Source organism: Erythrolamprus reginae, chromosome 1 (assembly GCF_031021105.1).
Source record: "Erythrolamprus reginae isolate rEryReg1 chromosome 1, rEryReg1.hap1, whole genome shotgun sequence".
NCBI lineage: Eukaryota > Metazoa > Chordata > Lepidosauria > Squamata > Dipsadidae > Erythrolamprus > Erythrolamprus reginae.
In genome coordinates this window covers 246,663,890-246,680,711 of record NC_091950.1, presented here as the reverse complement: position 1 = coordinate 246,680,711, position 16,822 = coordinate 246,663,890, and the positions used below count along the sequence as shown (strand labels likewise).

The 16,822-nt window shown below is 42.8% G+C and overlaps 1 protein-coding gene across 2 annotated transcripts in view; it reads left to right on the top strand.

Moving 5' to 3' along the window:
* The first annotated feature begins 236 nt into the window (after positions 1-236).
* The window catches only part of LHFPL6 (LHFPL tetraspan subfamily member 6), a 40,666-nt gene continuing 24,080 nt past the window's right edge, over positions 237-16,822 (top strand). Inside the window, exons 1-2 of one of the 2 annotated variants that reach the window (XM_070732753.1) lie at positions 237-409; positions 5,241-5,839. In XM_070732753.1, coding sequence (XP_070588854.1) covers positions 5,443-5,839 — 397 coding nt within the window. In that variant the 5' untranslated portion in view covers positions 237-409; positions 5,241-5,442. Of the gene's footprint in view, positions 410-454; positions 536-5,240; positions 5,840-16,822 lie in introns of those variants that run through there. The other variant, XM_070732754.1, reaches the window with a different exon arrangement.

Sequence of the window (16,822 nt, the reverse complement as noted above, 5' to 3'; positions counted from 1 at the left end):
AGACTCCCACAGGGCTGTTTTCACACCTCTGTCGCCTCGCTCCCTCAGTCTCCCGCACAGTCCTTTCCCACCCCCACCCCCCATTTTCCCGCCAGGATGCTGAAGAGATGCGCTCTCTCGTTTTCCGCCTCGCCGGGTGTTGTCCTCCTTCGCCTTACAAGGCTGCGCCCGAAGCTCCCCCCCCCATTCCTCGTCGTCTTCGTAGGTGGCAGGGGGCGGAGCTCCTCGCGCTGAGGTTTTTTGGGACCCTGCTCGGCTCTCTTCTCACAGAACCGAGCGCGGCGGCCGCAGCTGGTCCTGCGCCCCGGACCAAAAGCCGCCGCCGCCTCTGACGCGTGCCGAGCAGCTGCAAGAAAGGCCGCGCTTTGCAAAGCTTCCATGCGCGCCCGGGCCGGATCGGCGCAGGCAGGTTGGTTAAAAAAGGCTTAGAGGGAACCGGCGGGGGTGGGGTGGGGGGAGTGAAAGGGAGACGGAGACCGTCCGCTTGAAGGAGACTGCCGCTGCTCAGCCCCGCTCGATTGGAGGAAGCCGTTTGGTGAGGCAAAAGGGCGGAAAAAATAGAGACATTGCCTGCCCCAGATCTTAAGAGCAGGGGAAGGTGGGGTCGACCGCTTCTCCTGCGCCTTCCCAACACCGGGTCTTCTCTCAGTGCCCGGATCGCACTGCGATGGGAAGCCCGACGCGGAACCTAAACTTGGCGGTCAAGTCCGGCGGGGCTGGCTGGCAAAAGCGCCCTTCTCAGCGTTGACGCCCGCCCGTCCGGAGAAAGGCCGCGACTCAGGACTTTGGAAAGGGGGGGGGGGGGCGGACACCCACCCACCCCCATTTCCCCGGATTGACAGTGCGGGAGAGTTTCCAAAGAGCTTTGGGGGGGCTGTTTTCGCCGCTCCCCCTCCCATCCCCCTTTCCGCCTCTTTCTCTCGGTCGCTGCTCCTGACAGTTTTCTTTGATCGTGTGGAGTGGGCGAAGCAGGCACCCGGGGGAGTGGAGAGGGGCGCGGCGTGCATCTCGCTTTGCCGTGGGTGGAATGAAAATATGTGTGTGTGTGTATATGTGTGTGTGCTTGTGTGTAACATATTATTGCTGATAATGAAAAGGAAGGGAGACTAGCATAGATCTATTTCAAGCTATTTTGCAGATAGATGAGATAGATGGATAGGTAGACAGACAGACAGACAGACAGACAAGGTAGGTAGGTAGACATACAGTCAGACAGACAAGCAGACAAGATAGATAGATAGATAGATAGATAGATAGATAGATAGATAGATAGATACATAGATAGATAGATAGATAGATAAGTAGGTAGACAGACAAGATAGGTAGGTAGATAGGTAGACAGACAGTCAGGCAGACAAGATAGGTAGGTAGGCAGGCAGGCAGACAGACAGACAAGACAGATATCTGGGGTTGCTCAAAAAAGACTCCCCCTTTTCCTTTCCCAGACGGTGCAAGGCTTTGGTTTTGGATTTGTAAGGATTGGCAGGTTTTCTTCCTCCTATTGCCAAAATGCGATCCAGTCCATTCTTTTCCACATCTGTTTTGAAAGATGATCAGGCTGGTGTTTGTTCTCCCTGTTGGGATCTAGGCAGTTGCTGTAACTTGGAGAAGAAAAAACAGTGGAGGCAGAGCCTAATGTGTGAAAGTCTTAACTTTCCTCTTTTACAGCCTCTTCAGGGTTTGTTCAATTGTCTTCCTGTGATCTTTGAAGCTCAATTTGTTCCTTCACTCAAAGAGGAATAACAGGAAGGGGAAAATCTCTTGGCACATTGCTATCTTATTTCTCTTATCTCCAGTCTTTCTGCCCTAAGGGTTTTGTAGCCATTTTATTTGTTCGTTTGTCAAACATGTAGAATAGAATATAATTCTTGATTGGCCAAGTGTGATTGGACACATAAGGAATTTGTCTTTGGTGCATATGCTGTCAGTGTACATAAAAGAAAAGATACATTTGTCAAGAATCATGAGGTACAACACTTAATGATTGTCATAGGGGTCAAATAAGCAATGGAGAAACAATCAATATTAATAAAATCTTAAGGATACAAGCAACACGTTAGAGTCATACAGTCCTAGAGTCATAAGTGGGAGGAAATAAGTGATAGGAATGATGATAAAAAACTACTAGTAATACTAGTGCAGATTTAGTAAATAGTTTGACAGTGTTGAGGGAATTATTCGTTTAGCAGAGTGATGGCATTTGGGGGAAAACGTTCTTGAGTCTAGTTGTCTTGTGCAGTGCTCTGTAGCAATGTTTTGAGGGTAGGCGCTGAAACTATTTATGGCCAGGATGCGAGGGGGCAGTAAATATTTCCATAGCCCTCTTTTTGACTTGTGCAGTATGCAGGTTCTCAAGATAATAGGTATTGGTATAAACATAAACATAAGCAAAGTAGATACAGGTGAATTAGGCAATAGAACAGTAGGACAAGGATGGTAGGCACAATGGTGCGCTTAATCCTAGGGTTGTTACAGGCAGGGTTATTGAGCACTGGTTTCCATGCAATCCAGGACTGATATTGCAAGGCTAACCGGGTTGCAAAAATAGGGATGGCCATTACATACAGCACTCAGAGCTTTTAATATCTACTTGCTGCCCTCAATGATCACCCGGGGTATTTTTGTTATTTTTTTAGTAGTCCTCTGCTGTCTCAGTCACAAGGCAAGCCAGATGTGGGCTGCCTAGCTGACCTCTGTGACGTGACCTTGCTGGGTGGTATTTCCAGGCTCCACAAGGCTTCCACTGCTGACTTCCTGATGTCAAAAGAACAAGAGAGCTCTTTTTCGTTTGCCATCTGACAACCAGACATGGTAGGAAAGATGAGAGGGGCTGACCTCTCACCAAGCCAAAAGGTTGGGCTTCGTGATTCATAGGTTCATTTCCACTTGGACACTGGAAGCCATAAGGGCAGAGTCCAGGGCTGGATCTGGTAACCTTTCTGCAGGTTCTCCCAACCGGATGCCTGGCAGGACTACCCATCCTAGCACTCTGATCGGTATCTACGAGACCGCCTTCTGCTGCATGAATCCCAGCGACCGGTTAGGTCCCACAGAGTGGGCTTTCTCCGGGTCCCATCAACAAAACAATGTCATTTGGCGGGGCCCAGGGGAAAAGCCTTCTCTGGCGGCCCCAGCCCTCTGGAACCAACTCTCCCCGGAGATTAGAATTGCCCCCACCCTCCTTGCCTTTCATAAGCTCCTTAAAACCCACCTCTGCCGTCAGGCATGGGGGAACTGAGATATTCTTTCTCCCTAGGCCTTTACAATTTATGCATGTTTGTTTGTAGGGATGTTTGGTTTTTACAATAAGGGTTTTTAGTTGTTTTTAGTATTGGATTTATATGATGTTTTTTATTACTGTTGTTAGCCGCCCCGATTCTACAGAGAGGGGCGGCATACAAGTCCAATAAATAAATAAATAAATAGATAGGTAGGTAGGTAGGTAAGTAAGTAAGTAAGTAAGTAAGTTAATTAATTTATTAATTAATTAAAGGGTGGTTGGAATTTGGAACAAGCTATTCTTGCTGTAACCCAGTGTTTCTCTAATAGTGGGGCACATCTCCCCGGGTGGGGGGAACGGAGCGATATAAGGGGGGACACATGCTTTTTTTTTTTTTTTACCGCAGGGAGTAGGATGTACTGGTACCTCCATCACATTCCTCGGCATTGTGTCCAGGGGCAGCCCATTTTAAAAGAAAACATCACGGAAGTTCAAACTTCTCGAACTCATGAGATGTTTTCTTTTAGAATGGGCTGCATGGAGAAACACAGTGGAGGTACGGGTACAAGTGTCAGGTAAGATGCACATCTCACGGCGGGGCGCAATTTGGGGATGGAAGGTTGGACCGGACAGGTATTTACTATTTACAGTCGCGGTGGAGAGTTGGGAGGCCACGAAATGTTTACTTCTTCCTGGGGAGGGGGGGGTAACAGGGGGTCACTCATGCTCTCATCACTTCGAGGTTCAAGTATTGTAACGCTCTCTACATGGGGCTACCTTTGAAAAGTGTTTGGAAACTTCAGATCGTGTAGAATGCAGCTGCGAGAGCAATCATGGGCTTTCCCAAATATGCCCATGTTACACCAACGCTCCGCAGTCTGCATTGGTTGCCGATCAGTTTCCGGTAACAATTCAAAGTGTTGGTTATGACCTATAAAGCCCTTCATGGCACCGGACCAGATTATCTCAGGGACCGCCTTCTGCTGCACGAATCCCAGCGATCAGTTAGGTCCCACAGAGTGGATCTTCTCCGGGTCCCATCGACTAAGCAATGCCGCTTGGCAGGACCCAGGGGGAGAGCCTTCTCTGTGGCGGCCCCGGCCCTCTGGAACCAACTCCCCCCAGAGATTAGAATTGTCCCCACCCTCCTTGCCTTTCGTAAACTCCTTAAAACCCACCTCTGCCGCCAGGCATGGGGGAACTGAGATGCTCTTTCTTCCTAGGCCTTTACAATTTTATGCATGGTATGTCTGTATGTATGTTTGGTTTTTTATATTAATGGGTTTTTAATCATTTTTAGTATTGGATTATTATTGTACCCTGTTTTATTATTGCTGTTAGCCGCCCCGAGTCTCCGGAGAGGGGCGGCATACAAATCCAATAAAACTAAACTAAAATACTTGAGAAGCATTGCTCTAGCCCAATGATGGCAAACCTTATTTTCCTCGGGTGCCAAAACAGCACATGCGCGCAGTATTGTGTATGCACGAGTGCTTACGCCCATAATTAAATGTCTAGAGAGGGTGAAAACAGCTTCTCCCACCCCCCAGAGGCATTCTGGAGGATGGAAATTGCCTGTTTTCCAACTTCTGGTGGACCCAGTAGGCTTGTTTTTCGCCTTCCACGGGCTCCAAAGGCTTCCCTGGAGCCTGGGGAGGGTAAAAAAGCCCTCCCCCATTCCCCCGGAGGCTCTCTGGAAGCCAAAATGCCCTCCCAGAGCCTCTGTGCAAGCCAAAAATCAGCTGGCTGGCACACATGTGCACATTGGAGCTGAGCTAGGGGAACGGCTCGGGTGCCAGCAGATATGGCTCCACGTGCCACCTGTGGCACTCGTGCCATAGGTTCACCATCACTGCTCTAGCCCAACCTTCAATCCTGCATTCTTTGCATTGCTCCTCAGCTGGGCTTCATAGTGAAACTTAATTTTCATCGCCGCTTTCCTTGGCCGCCTTCCCCATGTTGAAAGAACTCATGAGAATTTACCTGACTCCCTTCCTTAACGCTTCTCGTTAAATTGCAGCTTCTGTGGGGGATGAAGAAGTAACAAGAAGACGTTCCATCTCTGCCATACCAGGAATCTTAAGGATCGACGAAGCCAGTGTGACGGCGCTTATGGAAGATTTCCTTGGACTCCAAGGTTCCTGGGACTGAGGAAATACCTAGAGATCTCCAAAAACTAGTATATCAGGTGGCAGATTTTGTTCAGGCTCCTTTGGGTCATCATGACTGGGAAAATGGCGTCCAGCCTGACTTATACCGGAGTGATCTGGGCCTTGCTTTCCTTCCTTTGTGCCGGAGCCTCCTGCGTGGGCTTCTTCATGCCTTATTGGCTGCTGGGTTCTCAGCTGGAAAAACCAGTCTCTTTTGGCACTTTCCGGAGATGTTCCTACCCGGTTCGAGACGAGAGCCGCCAGATGACAGTCATGGTGGAGCAGTGTGGACGTTACGCATCCTTCCAGGCCATTCCAAGCGTGGAATGGCAGATCTGCACAGTGGTGACCGGCTTGGGCTGTGGCCTCCTCCTTCTCGTGGCCCTCACTGCACTTATGGGATGCTGTGTATACGAGCTGATCTCCAGGACTGTGGGCAGGGTGGCTGGAGGCATCCAGTTCTTGGGGGGTAAGTACCTACAAACTCCTGACCTTGGAACCAATGCCTGCCAGTGCAGACACAATGCCTCCATTGTTCTTGCTGAATCAGATTCTCTCTTATATTCATTTTTATGCTAGGGCCACCCTCCGCAATATGGGAGGGATATATTTATAAACAAAAAGGGCAGCGAATGGAATTTCCAATGCTGAACTCTTTGGTTAACAGTACTATTATTATTATTTTCCTGTGGGAAAAAGAACTGTTTCAGAGTTCACTCTCAATCTCTTGTCCCTGAAGTAGTGAGATTTTTCACCCATTACTTGCAGGGAAAGAATACTTGACTGCTACTCAGTCATGTTTGCCAGAAGGAATTGTCCGGGTGAGAACACAATATACCACAATTCTAACCATTTATACCAAACAGAAAGACCATTGTGTTTCTTGGAACATCCCTTCAACTGTTCATATTAAAATGGAAAACATAATGTATTAGAAAATAGATTCCCCCCCCCCCTAGGTTGGCGCTGATATCACATTTTGAAAGTTATTCTCCCTTCCCCAAAGTCTGCTCAAGTCTGAGAGACCATTTCCTCTAGTTTATTGTTTCTGACCATATGGTTTTAATTACAATTTTTCCTTTGTGTGTGTCTGTGTCTGTAATCCCTCTTTCTCTGTCTCTGTGCACTGCTCGCGTGTGTATTTGCAGCTGTTTTCAATTCCAACTAATGCAGCTGTGAAAGGGGAGAAAAAAAACCTCCCCAAGAATTATGTAAGAAGACACGTTTTATGACATTTTGTGAGGAGGTAAAACAGAGCCTCTCTTGAGTTAAGGAGAACTTCTGGCTACAGACAAATCCATGCAGCTTCCTGTTCAACAATATAGAAGTGAATTTTTCCATTACCTTCTCTGGTGTATTTTTTAACTCCCGTGATTTTGCCTCCAGCCTTGGAACCCTGATGATGTGTCATCATAGCTTACCAGGTTTAAGCTTGCTTAGCTTCCACATCTACCCCTTGCTGAGTTGATGGGAACTTTGTTTTCTAAAAGTGAGGTGATGGTGGTTGAAATGAAAATTGCTTGCTGATAATTGTTCTGCCGGAGCCTGCCGAAAATTCAAGGGTACAAATTTCAGACACACACACATATGTTTGAAAATTCAAAACAATGTTCTTTATCACAAAGTTCAAAATAAACTAAGCACTCTTTTTGTATTGCAAAGAGCACTCATCCCAAAACAACCGGGTAGTCTGTACAATTTCCCTTAAGCAGTCATTAAGTACTTAGCTAGCAGCTGTGAAGAAACTTCACACCCCTTCTTCTTCCAATGAAGTGAGACACACACACACACACACACACACACACGTTGCTCTGCTTTGTTTTCCAAGGTGTGAAAAAGCAACAAAGTCCAGAAAACACAGGATTCCTGACGAACTCCGATCAGATATTCTTCCACAACAGCCAAACTCACATGCTGCTATTTATAGCAGTATCCCTAATTACTGGAGCCCCACCCAAACACAGGTGGCCTCACTTATTTCCTGTAATATGTTCTTACTTGGTCTCTTCTACACATAATTCTGCGCTAGCATGGGTCCAAAATGTCATCATCTGAATCAAGGGAAGATAAGGGAGATTGACTGCCTGGGTTGTGTGCCAAGCCCTCCTCTGCCGAGTCACTCCCACCTTCTTCTTCTTCCGAGGAAACTAAACTCTGAACTGATTCTGTCGGCAATAACACAGGCCTGTGACATGTTGAATTTTCCCCTGCATCCACCTCCCCATTCCCTGGGGCAGGAGCTGGGCCAGAGCCAACCACAACAATAATGGACTTATTTCTTCCCTTCTAAGCATTCAGAAAGAAAAATGATATCGCAATGAAGAATTTACACAGATGTTGCAGTGAAGAACTCATATAGTACATCAAATTTCTATTCTGATGGCATAAGTTAATATTAGTGGCTAACTCTACAATTTCTCTTTAAAGCCACATTTATCCAAACTGATTTTTAAAAAATACAAAGATATAGGATGGACTCCAATGTCAGTAGAAAATGTTCCACTCATCTATTTTGAGGGGATCTCTTCTACTTTACAAGCATACTTTTCAAAGTGTATTGGGTGATAAAATAAATTAGCACCAAAGTAACACGAGTCTGGTGTAAATTCAATTGGACAATTCTAATTAAATTGTAATTAACTTTTCCAAATGACTTATAGAAGCAGATAAATTTAGGTGCAACATTTACAGATGCGAAAATTAATGCTGTGATGTGTAGCAGTATATCTGTTATTTTTCTTAATTAAGGAAAATGTACTCAATTAGCTATGTTTAGAATAATTATAAGCACTGTAATAAAATAATTCCCGGAGAAAGGTTTTAATCTGAATATAACATACTGTATTCATCTCCCTCCGTTTCCACTGTTTCTGCCAGTGCTTATAAATTATTTATTTCAGCTTTTAGGAGAAAGATTTTTGATAAATTTACATAATATTCTTAATTCGCTTTGTTTTTACTATATTTAAATAAAAATGAACTGGTCATATACATTTTTTCCATTGACTGAGGAAATTGGAAAACTTTCTTCAAAAGATTCTAATGTGAAATCTTCCAGAAACTCACATTTTCTACCAAAAGAATAGATGCTTACGCTGTAATACTTGTTTGCTTTTCAAATTAGTTTTGCCCTCATTTTTTACCATAGTTTTTAATACTTTTCTGTACAAGAGTTTTCATTTTGTGGCTGTTTTTACCAAATTTCATCTTTTTTTACTAATGGAAAATCTTACCCTAACAGTTTGACTTTGTCTTGCAATCTACTTGAAACTAAGTAAATTTAGCTCTGCTGATGGGGAGGCAGAATGAAAGTACTTTAATGTAGTTTTGATGTAGTCAAAATGATTGGGGCCATAATTCTTTGCACTTATTTGCCTAGTACATAGTGCCAATTAAGCAACTTAATTTTGGGATATGTGTATATGTCAGTGAAAAGCAACAGGAATATGACTTAAGGCCACGAAAGTCGAAGAAAGCAATCAGATTTGTGCTCTTGTATGCTTCATTGTGAATTGTTGTAATTCAAACCTCTCTTTTTGTCTTATTAGTTATATGATTCATATTAAGGTCTTTGCAGCTGTTCAGTTGACACATTGAAGAATAACCCCTACTCCAGAAAACCGCTTACAAATTCTGGTTAGTTAATGAGGTTGTGAATGTTGAATTGGCCCCTCCCTTGCCTAGTTGCCTTGTTCTCACAACAGTAGTTGAGCAGTTCTATTCTGTCCCCTACTAAGATGGTTGATGGAGAGGAACAAGTTGCCCCATGCAAATTAGTTAGTATCCTAGGATCCTTCATTCAGCAGCTGAACAATGTGACAAGGATAGCAAACATGGCAACTATAACTACTAGCCAGACAGAGACCTCTAGTTGCAACAACAGGGGCAGACTACGCCCCTAGCAACCCTGGGCTGGAAATCCCCCAACAATAGGCCCAACTTGGACAGCAACTCAAACCGATGACATTTAACCCCTTGTTTCCCCATCCTTTAGGCTATGGCTGGGGATGAAGATAAAAAAGAGGGACTTTTGTATGATTTTCTTGGCTTTTCACTTGCAGCTCCATGGGAACAATGGGATTAAGTGGGAAACAAGGGGTTAAAATTTTGCATCAAGTTTTGACGCTGAAACAAAGATCACCAAGATCTTTGTATAACATACAAAATATTTTGATATATAATTGTGCAGAAGTGTGGAAAAACAAGGCATCGGAGAAAGAAAATAATGGGCATATGTACTGTATGTGTGCCTTTTCTAATGTTGTGCAGAAGGGTTATGAAGGGAAGTTGTGTTTCTAAGGAAAAATCTAATCAAACAAAAAGAATTATTTTATGAATATGTAGCTTCATGGATGTGAATAAATATTCATGATTGATTGATTGATTGATTGATTGATTTTGTCCATTCCACAATGAGGGTTATAGTGGGTATACATATAGTAAATATATAATTAAGGTTATAGAGTATACACTCATAGAAAGATATATCTAAGAAAGAATAGAAGTGAAGATATAGGAATAAAAAAAATATTACTCATTGCTCTCCTTTTTTTCATATGTGTTCTGTCGAGCTCTCTGGTAGAATCCTCCCGAAAATTCACAGATACAAATTTCAGACACACACAAACGTTTGAAAATTCAAAACAATGTTCTTTATACTGAAAATTCAAATAAACTAAGCACTCTTTTTTATAGCAAAGAGCACTCGTCTCCAAACAAACTGGTAATTTGTACAAGTCCCTTATCAGTTCTGTGATACTTAGCTTGCAGCTGTGAGGTAATTCACAGTCCTTCTTTCACAAAGTGAAACACACTTTACTCCGGTTTAGTTTCAAAGCGGGGAAAAATCAGCACGCAAAGGTCAAAGTCAGCAAAGCAGGCACGAAACACAAAGATCAGATAATCCTCCACAATGGCCAAACCCACAGGCTGCTATTTATAGCAGCCTCAATAATGACCACAGCCCCACCCAACCACAGGTGGCCTCATTTTCTTTGATAATAATCTCTCAGTTGTTGCTGCCTATGCATCGCTCTCCGCATGTGTGGCTGTATCATTAACTCTTGTTCTGAATCCAAGGAGGAGCTAGATAATTGATCTCCTTCTGAGCTGTCTGCCCCATTCTCCTCCTCCCTGTCACTCATGTCTTCTTGGTCAGAGGAGCCTTCATCAGCAGATTCCACCAGGGGCAAAACAGGCCTGCGGCATGTGGATGTCTCCCCCACATCCACAGTCCTTGGGGCAGGAGCTGGGCCAGAGCTAACCGCAACACATATGTGAACCTTTTTCAGTCTGAATTAAATTTGCTAAATTACTGCATTGCAGCCAGAATACAAAGAAAGGGGGCAGAGGCATACATAATGGGAACTCTGCGTTTAATAAAAAGCAAATCCTGGTTGTGCATAAGGCATGGCCCATCCCAAAGGTTGCACATTTCACAGTTTTGATATCAGAGTGAATAGCCAGCTAAAAGCTATCTGAATGGGTGGCTTCTCCCATCATGTTGTATTTCGTAGTACTATTGCTTTGGCTGAATCTCTGTTTTTAACCACCTTCTATGGGGTGGATTTGCAGGGCCTTTCATGTAGAGAAAAAACACTTGTTTGATTTATACCTGCCTCTCTGTTCAAAGTAGCTAACAAAATTTCAAACAAGACAAAATACAGAGAGTTAAAAATAAAGATTAAAATCAACAATAATAAAAACCCTGAAAACCATAATGACTGAGTGGTCGGTTTTGTAAGCTGTTTTAGGCTAGAAATGTCAGTGCCAACATCTTAAGTAGAGGTCTTCAGACTTGGCAACTTTAAGACTTGTGGGCTTCAACTTCCAGAATTCTCCAGCCGGCTATGTTGGCTGGAGTATTATGGGAGTTGAACTCCACAAGTCTTACAGTTGCCAAGTTTGAGGACCCCTGATCTTAAGTGCTTAGTGAGTTGCTCTTCTTGCAATTAATACCACAGCCTATTTAAGGTACTACTTTCTCTGTGCTCAGCTCAATTGAGGAAAATTCCAGTACTGTATCATTCTTCATTTTGGAAATTTATATGATTTGGTATTATTAATTTGGAGGGACACATTGGAAGTTTTAATATATCCACTAGCAAGGGTGACTCTTCTTGATTTGCTCAGTTTCTAGAGCAGGGGTGTCAAACCCATATCCTCAAGGTGGTGTCACGTGACTTTTTGCCTCTTTGCTAAACCGGGCATGGCCAACTCTTGACGCATCAGGCCCACACACAGCCTGGGAGTTTGACAGCCCTGCTCTAGAGTCTAGATTAATCCATCTTCTTCAGTCTGTGGAGATTCTAAGTCATTCGGGTCATAATTATCCCAAAAGTGTTTTTTTCAAAAGGCAACTGGACTTGTTTTTTTTTTTCTTGAAGAGGTTTTGCTATCCATCCAAGAGGCTTCTTCAATTCAATAAAGTCAACTGAAGCTTCGGCAATGAACTGAAGCTTTTTCAGTGAGGAAAAAAATGAAAAGCAAAACATTTTTAAGGAAAAACAAAGTCCAGTTGCCTTTTGAAAAAAAAAACAACATTTGGGCTTCTCTCCTCTTCCATTGGGATTCTTAACCTGTCCCTCTCTCCAAGTTCTTTGCCACCTCCAAGCTTCATCTGCCCTAATTTGATCTGTCATTCCTTTTAAGTCAAGTGTAATACAGTAGTCCCTCACCTATCGCTGGTGTTACGTTCCAGACCTGGCCGCGATAGGTGAAATCCGCGATGGGGAATTTATCGACTGATAGTACTTATTTAAGTATTTATATTGTAATTGTTTGGTAAGTTTTCATTGTTTTAAGTGTTTATAAACCCTTCCCACACAGTATTTATTTTAGATACAGTATTTAAATACAGTATTTACAATTTTAGATATTTTATTTTTTTTAAAAACTGCCGATTGAGTTCGTCGGGCTGTTTAAATCTGCCGATCGACTTCCTCAGAAACCCGCGATGAAGTGAAGCCGCAGTAGGTGAAGCGCGGTATAGCGAGGGACTACTGTAGTAGGAATCAATAATTTAAAACATTAGATTTGTTATATGCTGTTTAGTACTGTTGTTAACCGCCCCGAGTCTATGGAGAGGGGCGGCATACAAATCAAATCAAATCAAAATAAATCAAAATAAATCAAAATAAATCAAAATAAATAAATAAATAAATACATGTTCAAGTATAGCCTAGAATGCATTGGAGGATAGCAGGTGAATGAAACCCAAAAGTCTGTAAAATGTATATGACTGTAGTTATTTCTTTTTTTAAATAAATGTTCCTGCACTTTCATATTTGCCAGAATCTTATCGTACCTCATTTTCTCTTTGATGTATTTACCTGATCTCATAGCAGAGAGCTAGCTGAGAAATTATATCAGTTTTTCAACTTCAGAAACATTATTTGTGTACCATATGTCAGGGATGTGAGTCATTTGCTTTGAAATAATAAAAAATGGGGTATATAAATGTAATTGATCCATTGGGAAGTTCCCTAGCAGCGGAAATATGTCAGTCAGCTAGTCCTGAGGCCTATTGTATATAAAGCAAGCAACAAACTCCAGTTCTTTTCTGTAGGGGTAGATGTTTGTCTTAGGAATTCCCCCAAGGCTCATTAAAATGTGTCAGAGCAATGAAACTCACACAGCCCTAAGTTCTGTCACAGAGGTGGTGGCTGTTTGTTCTTCATTTGAAATGTTTGTCTCAGTTATTCTACATTTCTCTGTCTTGCTCATCCCATTTTGATTCTGCACTAGTTTTTAAGCCAATGTTTTTTCTCAATCTGTCTTATAATTACCGTATTTTTGTAGTACTTTGGGGGGAGGAAAATAGGGGGGGGGGGGAAATCTACCTACCAGATATTAATCTGGCTGGTGCCCTTAGTCTGTTCAGCTTCAGCACATTATTTTATCCCCTGGTTAGGGCTGAGAAAGCCTTTTTCAGGAGGAACTAGAATGAAAGCAAGCCTGCAAAGACTTAGGGCAGGAAATACTGCTTCGGTGGGAGTAGGAATAAAAAATAATGCTGCAAGTGGGGAAGATCATTAGCATCTAGTTAGGGCTGCAGGGAAAAGCTCTGAAAAAGCTACATTCAGAGTATATGACATACCCAAATTTTCAGCCTCTTTTAGGGAAGAAAAGGGATTGTCTTATACTCTGAAAATACGGTAAAAATCAATGCATAGTGATTATGGAAGGAAATTGTGCATGAATGCAAATATAACACATGCCTTTTCCTCAGGTTTTATAGACAAAAAGACAAAATATATAAGTGATGGAATAATAGGAGAAATGGAAAACACAGTAAATAGCAAAATATCAAATGTTTTCTCCTAAATCAAACCTTTCACCAGTACAGATTGCTAGCAGATTCACCCAATGCCCTGAATTGAAAGGCAGACAACCACATTTTTAGCATAGTCTTTGGTGAAAACCTAGCATGTAAGTTAGCTTATTATTCAATTTACAAAATAAATTAGGCACTTAGATTAATTACACAAATTACAGTGTACTCTTGGGTGTGTGATGTGAACTGATTGCATTTTCAAAAAAAAAATTTCCCCAGACCTGCCTGGACTTGCAGAGAGACAGAGGTGAAATGGCAGGAATTAAGCGTATGGTTAATTTTATTTCACGGATCATAGAAATTGTGTTAAATAACACTTTTTCTTTCAACTAAAAAGGGATGCCTGACATATTCGGCCTCTAGCATTTCATACATTGACACGGAATGCAAGTTTATTAGTTAGACTTATGAAATGGGTAAGAATGGAGAAGCTTATGAAATATATCCCCAAAGTGCTTTTTCAGACCTAGACGACTGAGAATCTCCATAGACATTTATGAAATATCTATTAAACAATATTACTCAAGGTTGCTCAGGTACTGTATTACTGTATGTTAATTGGTTTCTCAAATCTCTTAAAAATATATTTTTGTTGATATTTTTTGTCCGCCTCCCCCAAAAACCACAATTACTATAAAGTAGAAGTCTTTGTGAACTATTTCACATGCCGGTTCATTTATTCTGTGATGGTCTACAATTTAGGCAGAGCCTTATCTAAGTCTTTCCTTTTTTCTGATTACTTTTAAAATCCAGATTGAGTGTCAAATATTCTGGGCCACAGTACTAACTAATTTCAACAACAGACATAGCTAAGAGGTAACCTCCTGGAGAATGTTGGACTGGTATGTAATTAAATATCAAATTTGTTTATAGGTTCTAGACCAATGTTTCTGAATGTCGGCCATTTTAAGCTGTATGGACTTCAACTCCCAGAATTCTCCAGCCAGCCATGATGGCTGGAGAATTCTGGGAGTTGAAGTCCATGCATCTTAAAACAGCCAAGGTTTAGAAACACTGTTCTAGACCCGTGATGGCGAACCTGTGGCACGCGTGGCTTGCGGAGCCATAACTGAGAGCACACAAGGAATTGTCCTATGTCAGCTCCAGTGTGCACGTGTGTGCTTGTCAGCTGATTTCTGGCACTCCAGAGGGCAGGTGGGAGGCTGTTTTTTGCTCTCCCCGGGCTTCAGGAAAGCCTCCTGAAGCATGAAGAAGGTGAAAAATGGATACTGGAAAATACTGAAAATTCAGAGGCTTCAGTGAGGCCTGTGCGCATATGCAAGGGGTGGCAGCATGGTGGGGTGGGGTTGTGTGCACATACGCAGGAGGATGGCATTGCATTATGGGTGTGGACACATGCGATGTCATGTGCATGCACAACCTTTTGGCACCCAAGCAAAAAAAAGCTCCAGGGAAATGCATGGGTACAAAACACTTGCCCAAAAGGGGGGAAAAAACAACAGGAAGGAATGTTCCATCATCCTATGATCCATACACAGTTCAATCTGAAAATTATAAACCAAGCACAATTCCATTGAAATATAGTGCACTCCCTCACTCTAAGACTAATTGCCATCTTGGTGCAAAGTTATCAAAGGAAATGAGCTTCTGTAAACTTGGCATAAACATTTATGTGGAACCCATTTAGGCTGCCAGAGCATTGCTGAGCTCTGATAATGATACATGCTGTTGTGGCCTGCCAGAAGCCTGTGCAGCTGGTAGCTGATTCGGGCACCTTCCATTCTTCCGAGGTCGGTAAAATGAGGACCCAGATTGTTGGGGACAAGATGCTGACTTTATAAACTGCTTACAGGGGACTGTAAGGCACTGTGAAGCGATATATACTGCCCAAAACGTAAAGGGAACACTCAAAAATACATCCTAGATATGAATGAATGAAATATTCTCATTGAATACTTTGTTCTGTACAAAGTTGAATGGGCACAACAGCAGGTGAAATTGATTGTCAATCAGTGTTGCTTCCTAAGTGGACAGTTTGATTTCACAGAAGTTTGATTTACTTGGAGTTATATTGTGTTGTTTAAGTGTTCCCCTTATTTTTTTTTGAGCAGTGTATAACTCTAAGTCAGTGATGGCGAACCTTTTTCGATTTGCATGCCAAATGGGGCATGTGTGGGTGTGCTAGCATGCATGCACATGCACATGCCCACACCCATTCCCTCCCCTCCACATATGCGCACCCACCCGTGCTGCCTCCCAGGCATGTGCACAGGCCTTTCTGAAGCCTGGTAGGTTTTAAAAAATGGCCAAACAGGCAAACTGGAAGTTTGGAAAACACACTTCCGGTTTGCCCGTTGTGCTGTTGTTTTTGCACTCCGGGGCTTTAGGAAGCTTCCCTCAACCCTATGGAGTACAAAAAACCTGCACAACGGCAAGCCGGAAGTTCGGAAAATGCATTTCTGGTTTGCCCATTGTGCTGGGGTATTTTGCATTCTGGGGCTTCAGGAAGCTTCCCTGAACCCTCTGGAGTGCAAAAACAGCACAATGGCAAACTGGAATATGTTAAATTTAAATATGTTAAAGGGTTAAATAAGGTCCAGGAGGGAAGTATTTTTAATAGGAAAGTGAACACAAGAACAAGGGGACATAATCTGAGGTTAGTTGGGGGAAAGATCAAAAGCAACGTGAGAAAATATTATTTTACTGAAAGAGTAGTAGATGCTTGGAACAAACTTCCAGCAGACGTGGTTGGTAAACCCACAGTAACTGAATTTAAACATGCCTGGGATAAACATATATCCATCCTAAGATAAAATACAGAAAATAGTATAAGGGCAGACTAGATGGACCATGAGGTCTTTTTCTGCCGTCAGACTTCTATGTTTCTATGGAAGTGTGTTTTTCCGAACTTCCGGTTTGTCCATTGGGAAATCTTTTTTGTCTCCGGGGCTTCAGGGAAGCTTCACTGAAGCATCTAGAGGGCAAAACAGCCTTTCCCAAGGCTGAAAATAGTGCATGCTGGAGTTGAAACCTGGCAAAGTCTTGTGTGCCTTCTGATATGGCTCCACGTGCCACATGTGGCAAGCGTGCCATAGGTTTGCCATCAGGACTCTAAGAGCTATCGCTATAGTTATTTTTTAAAAAAAATAAGGAAAC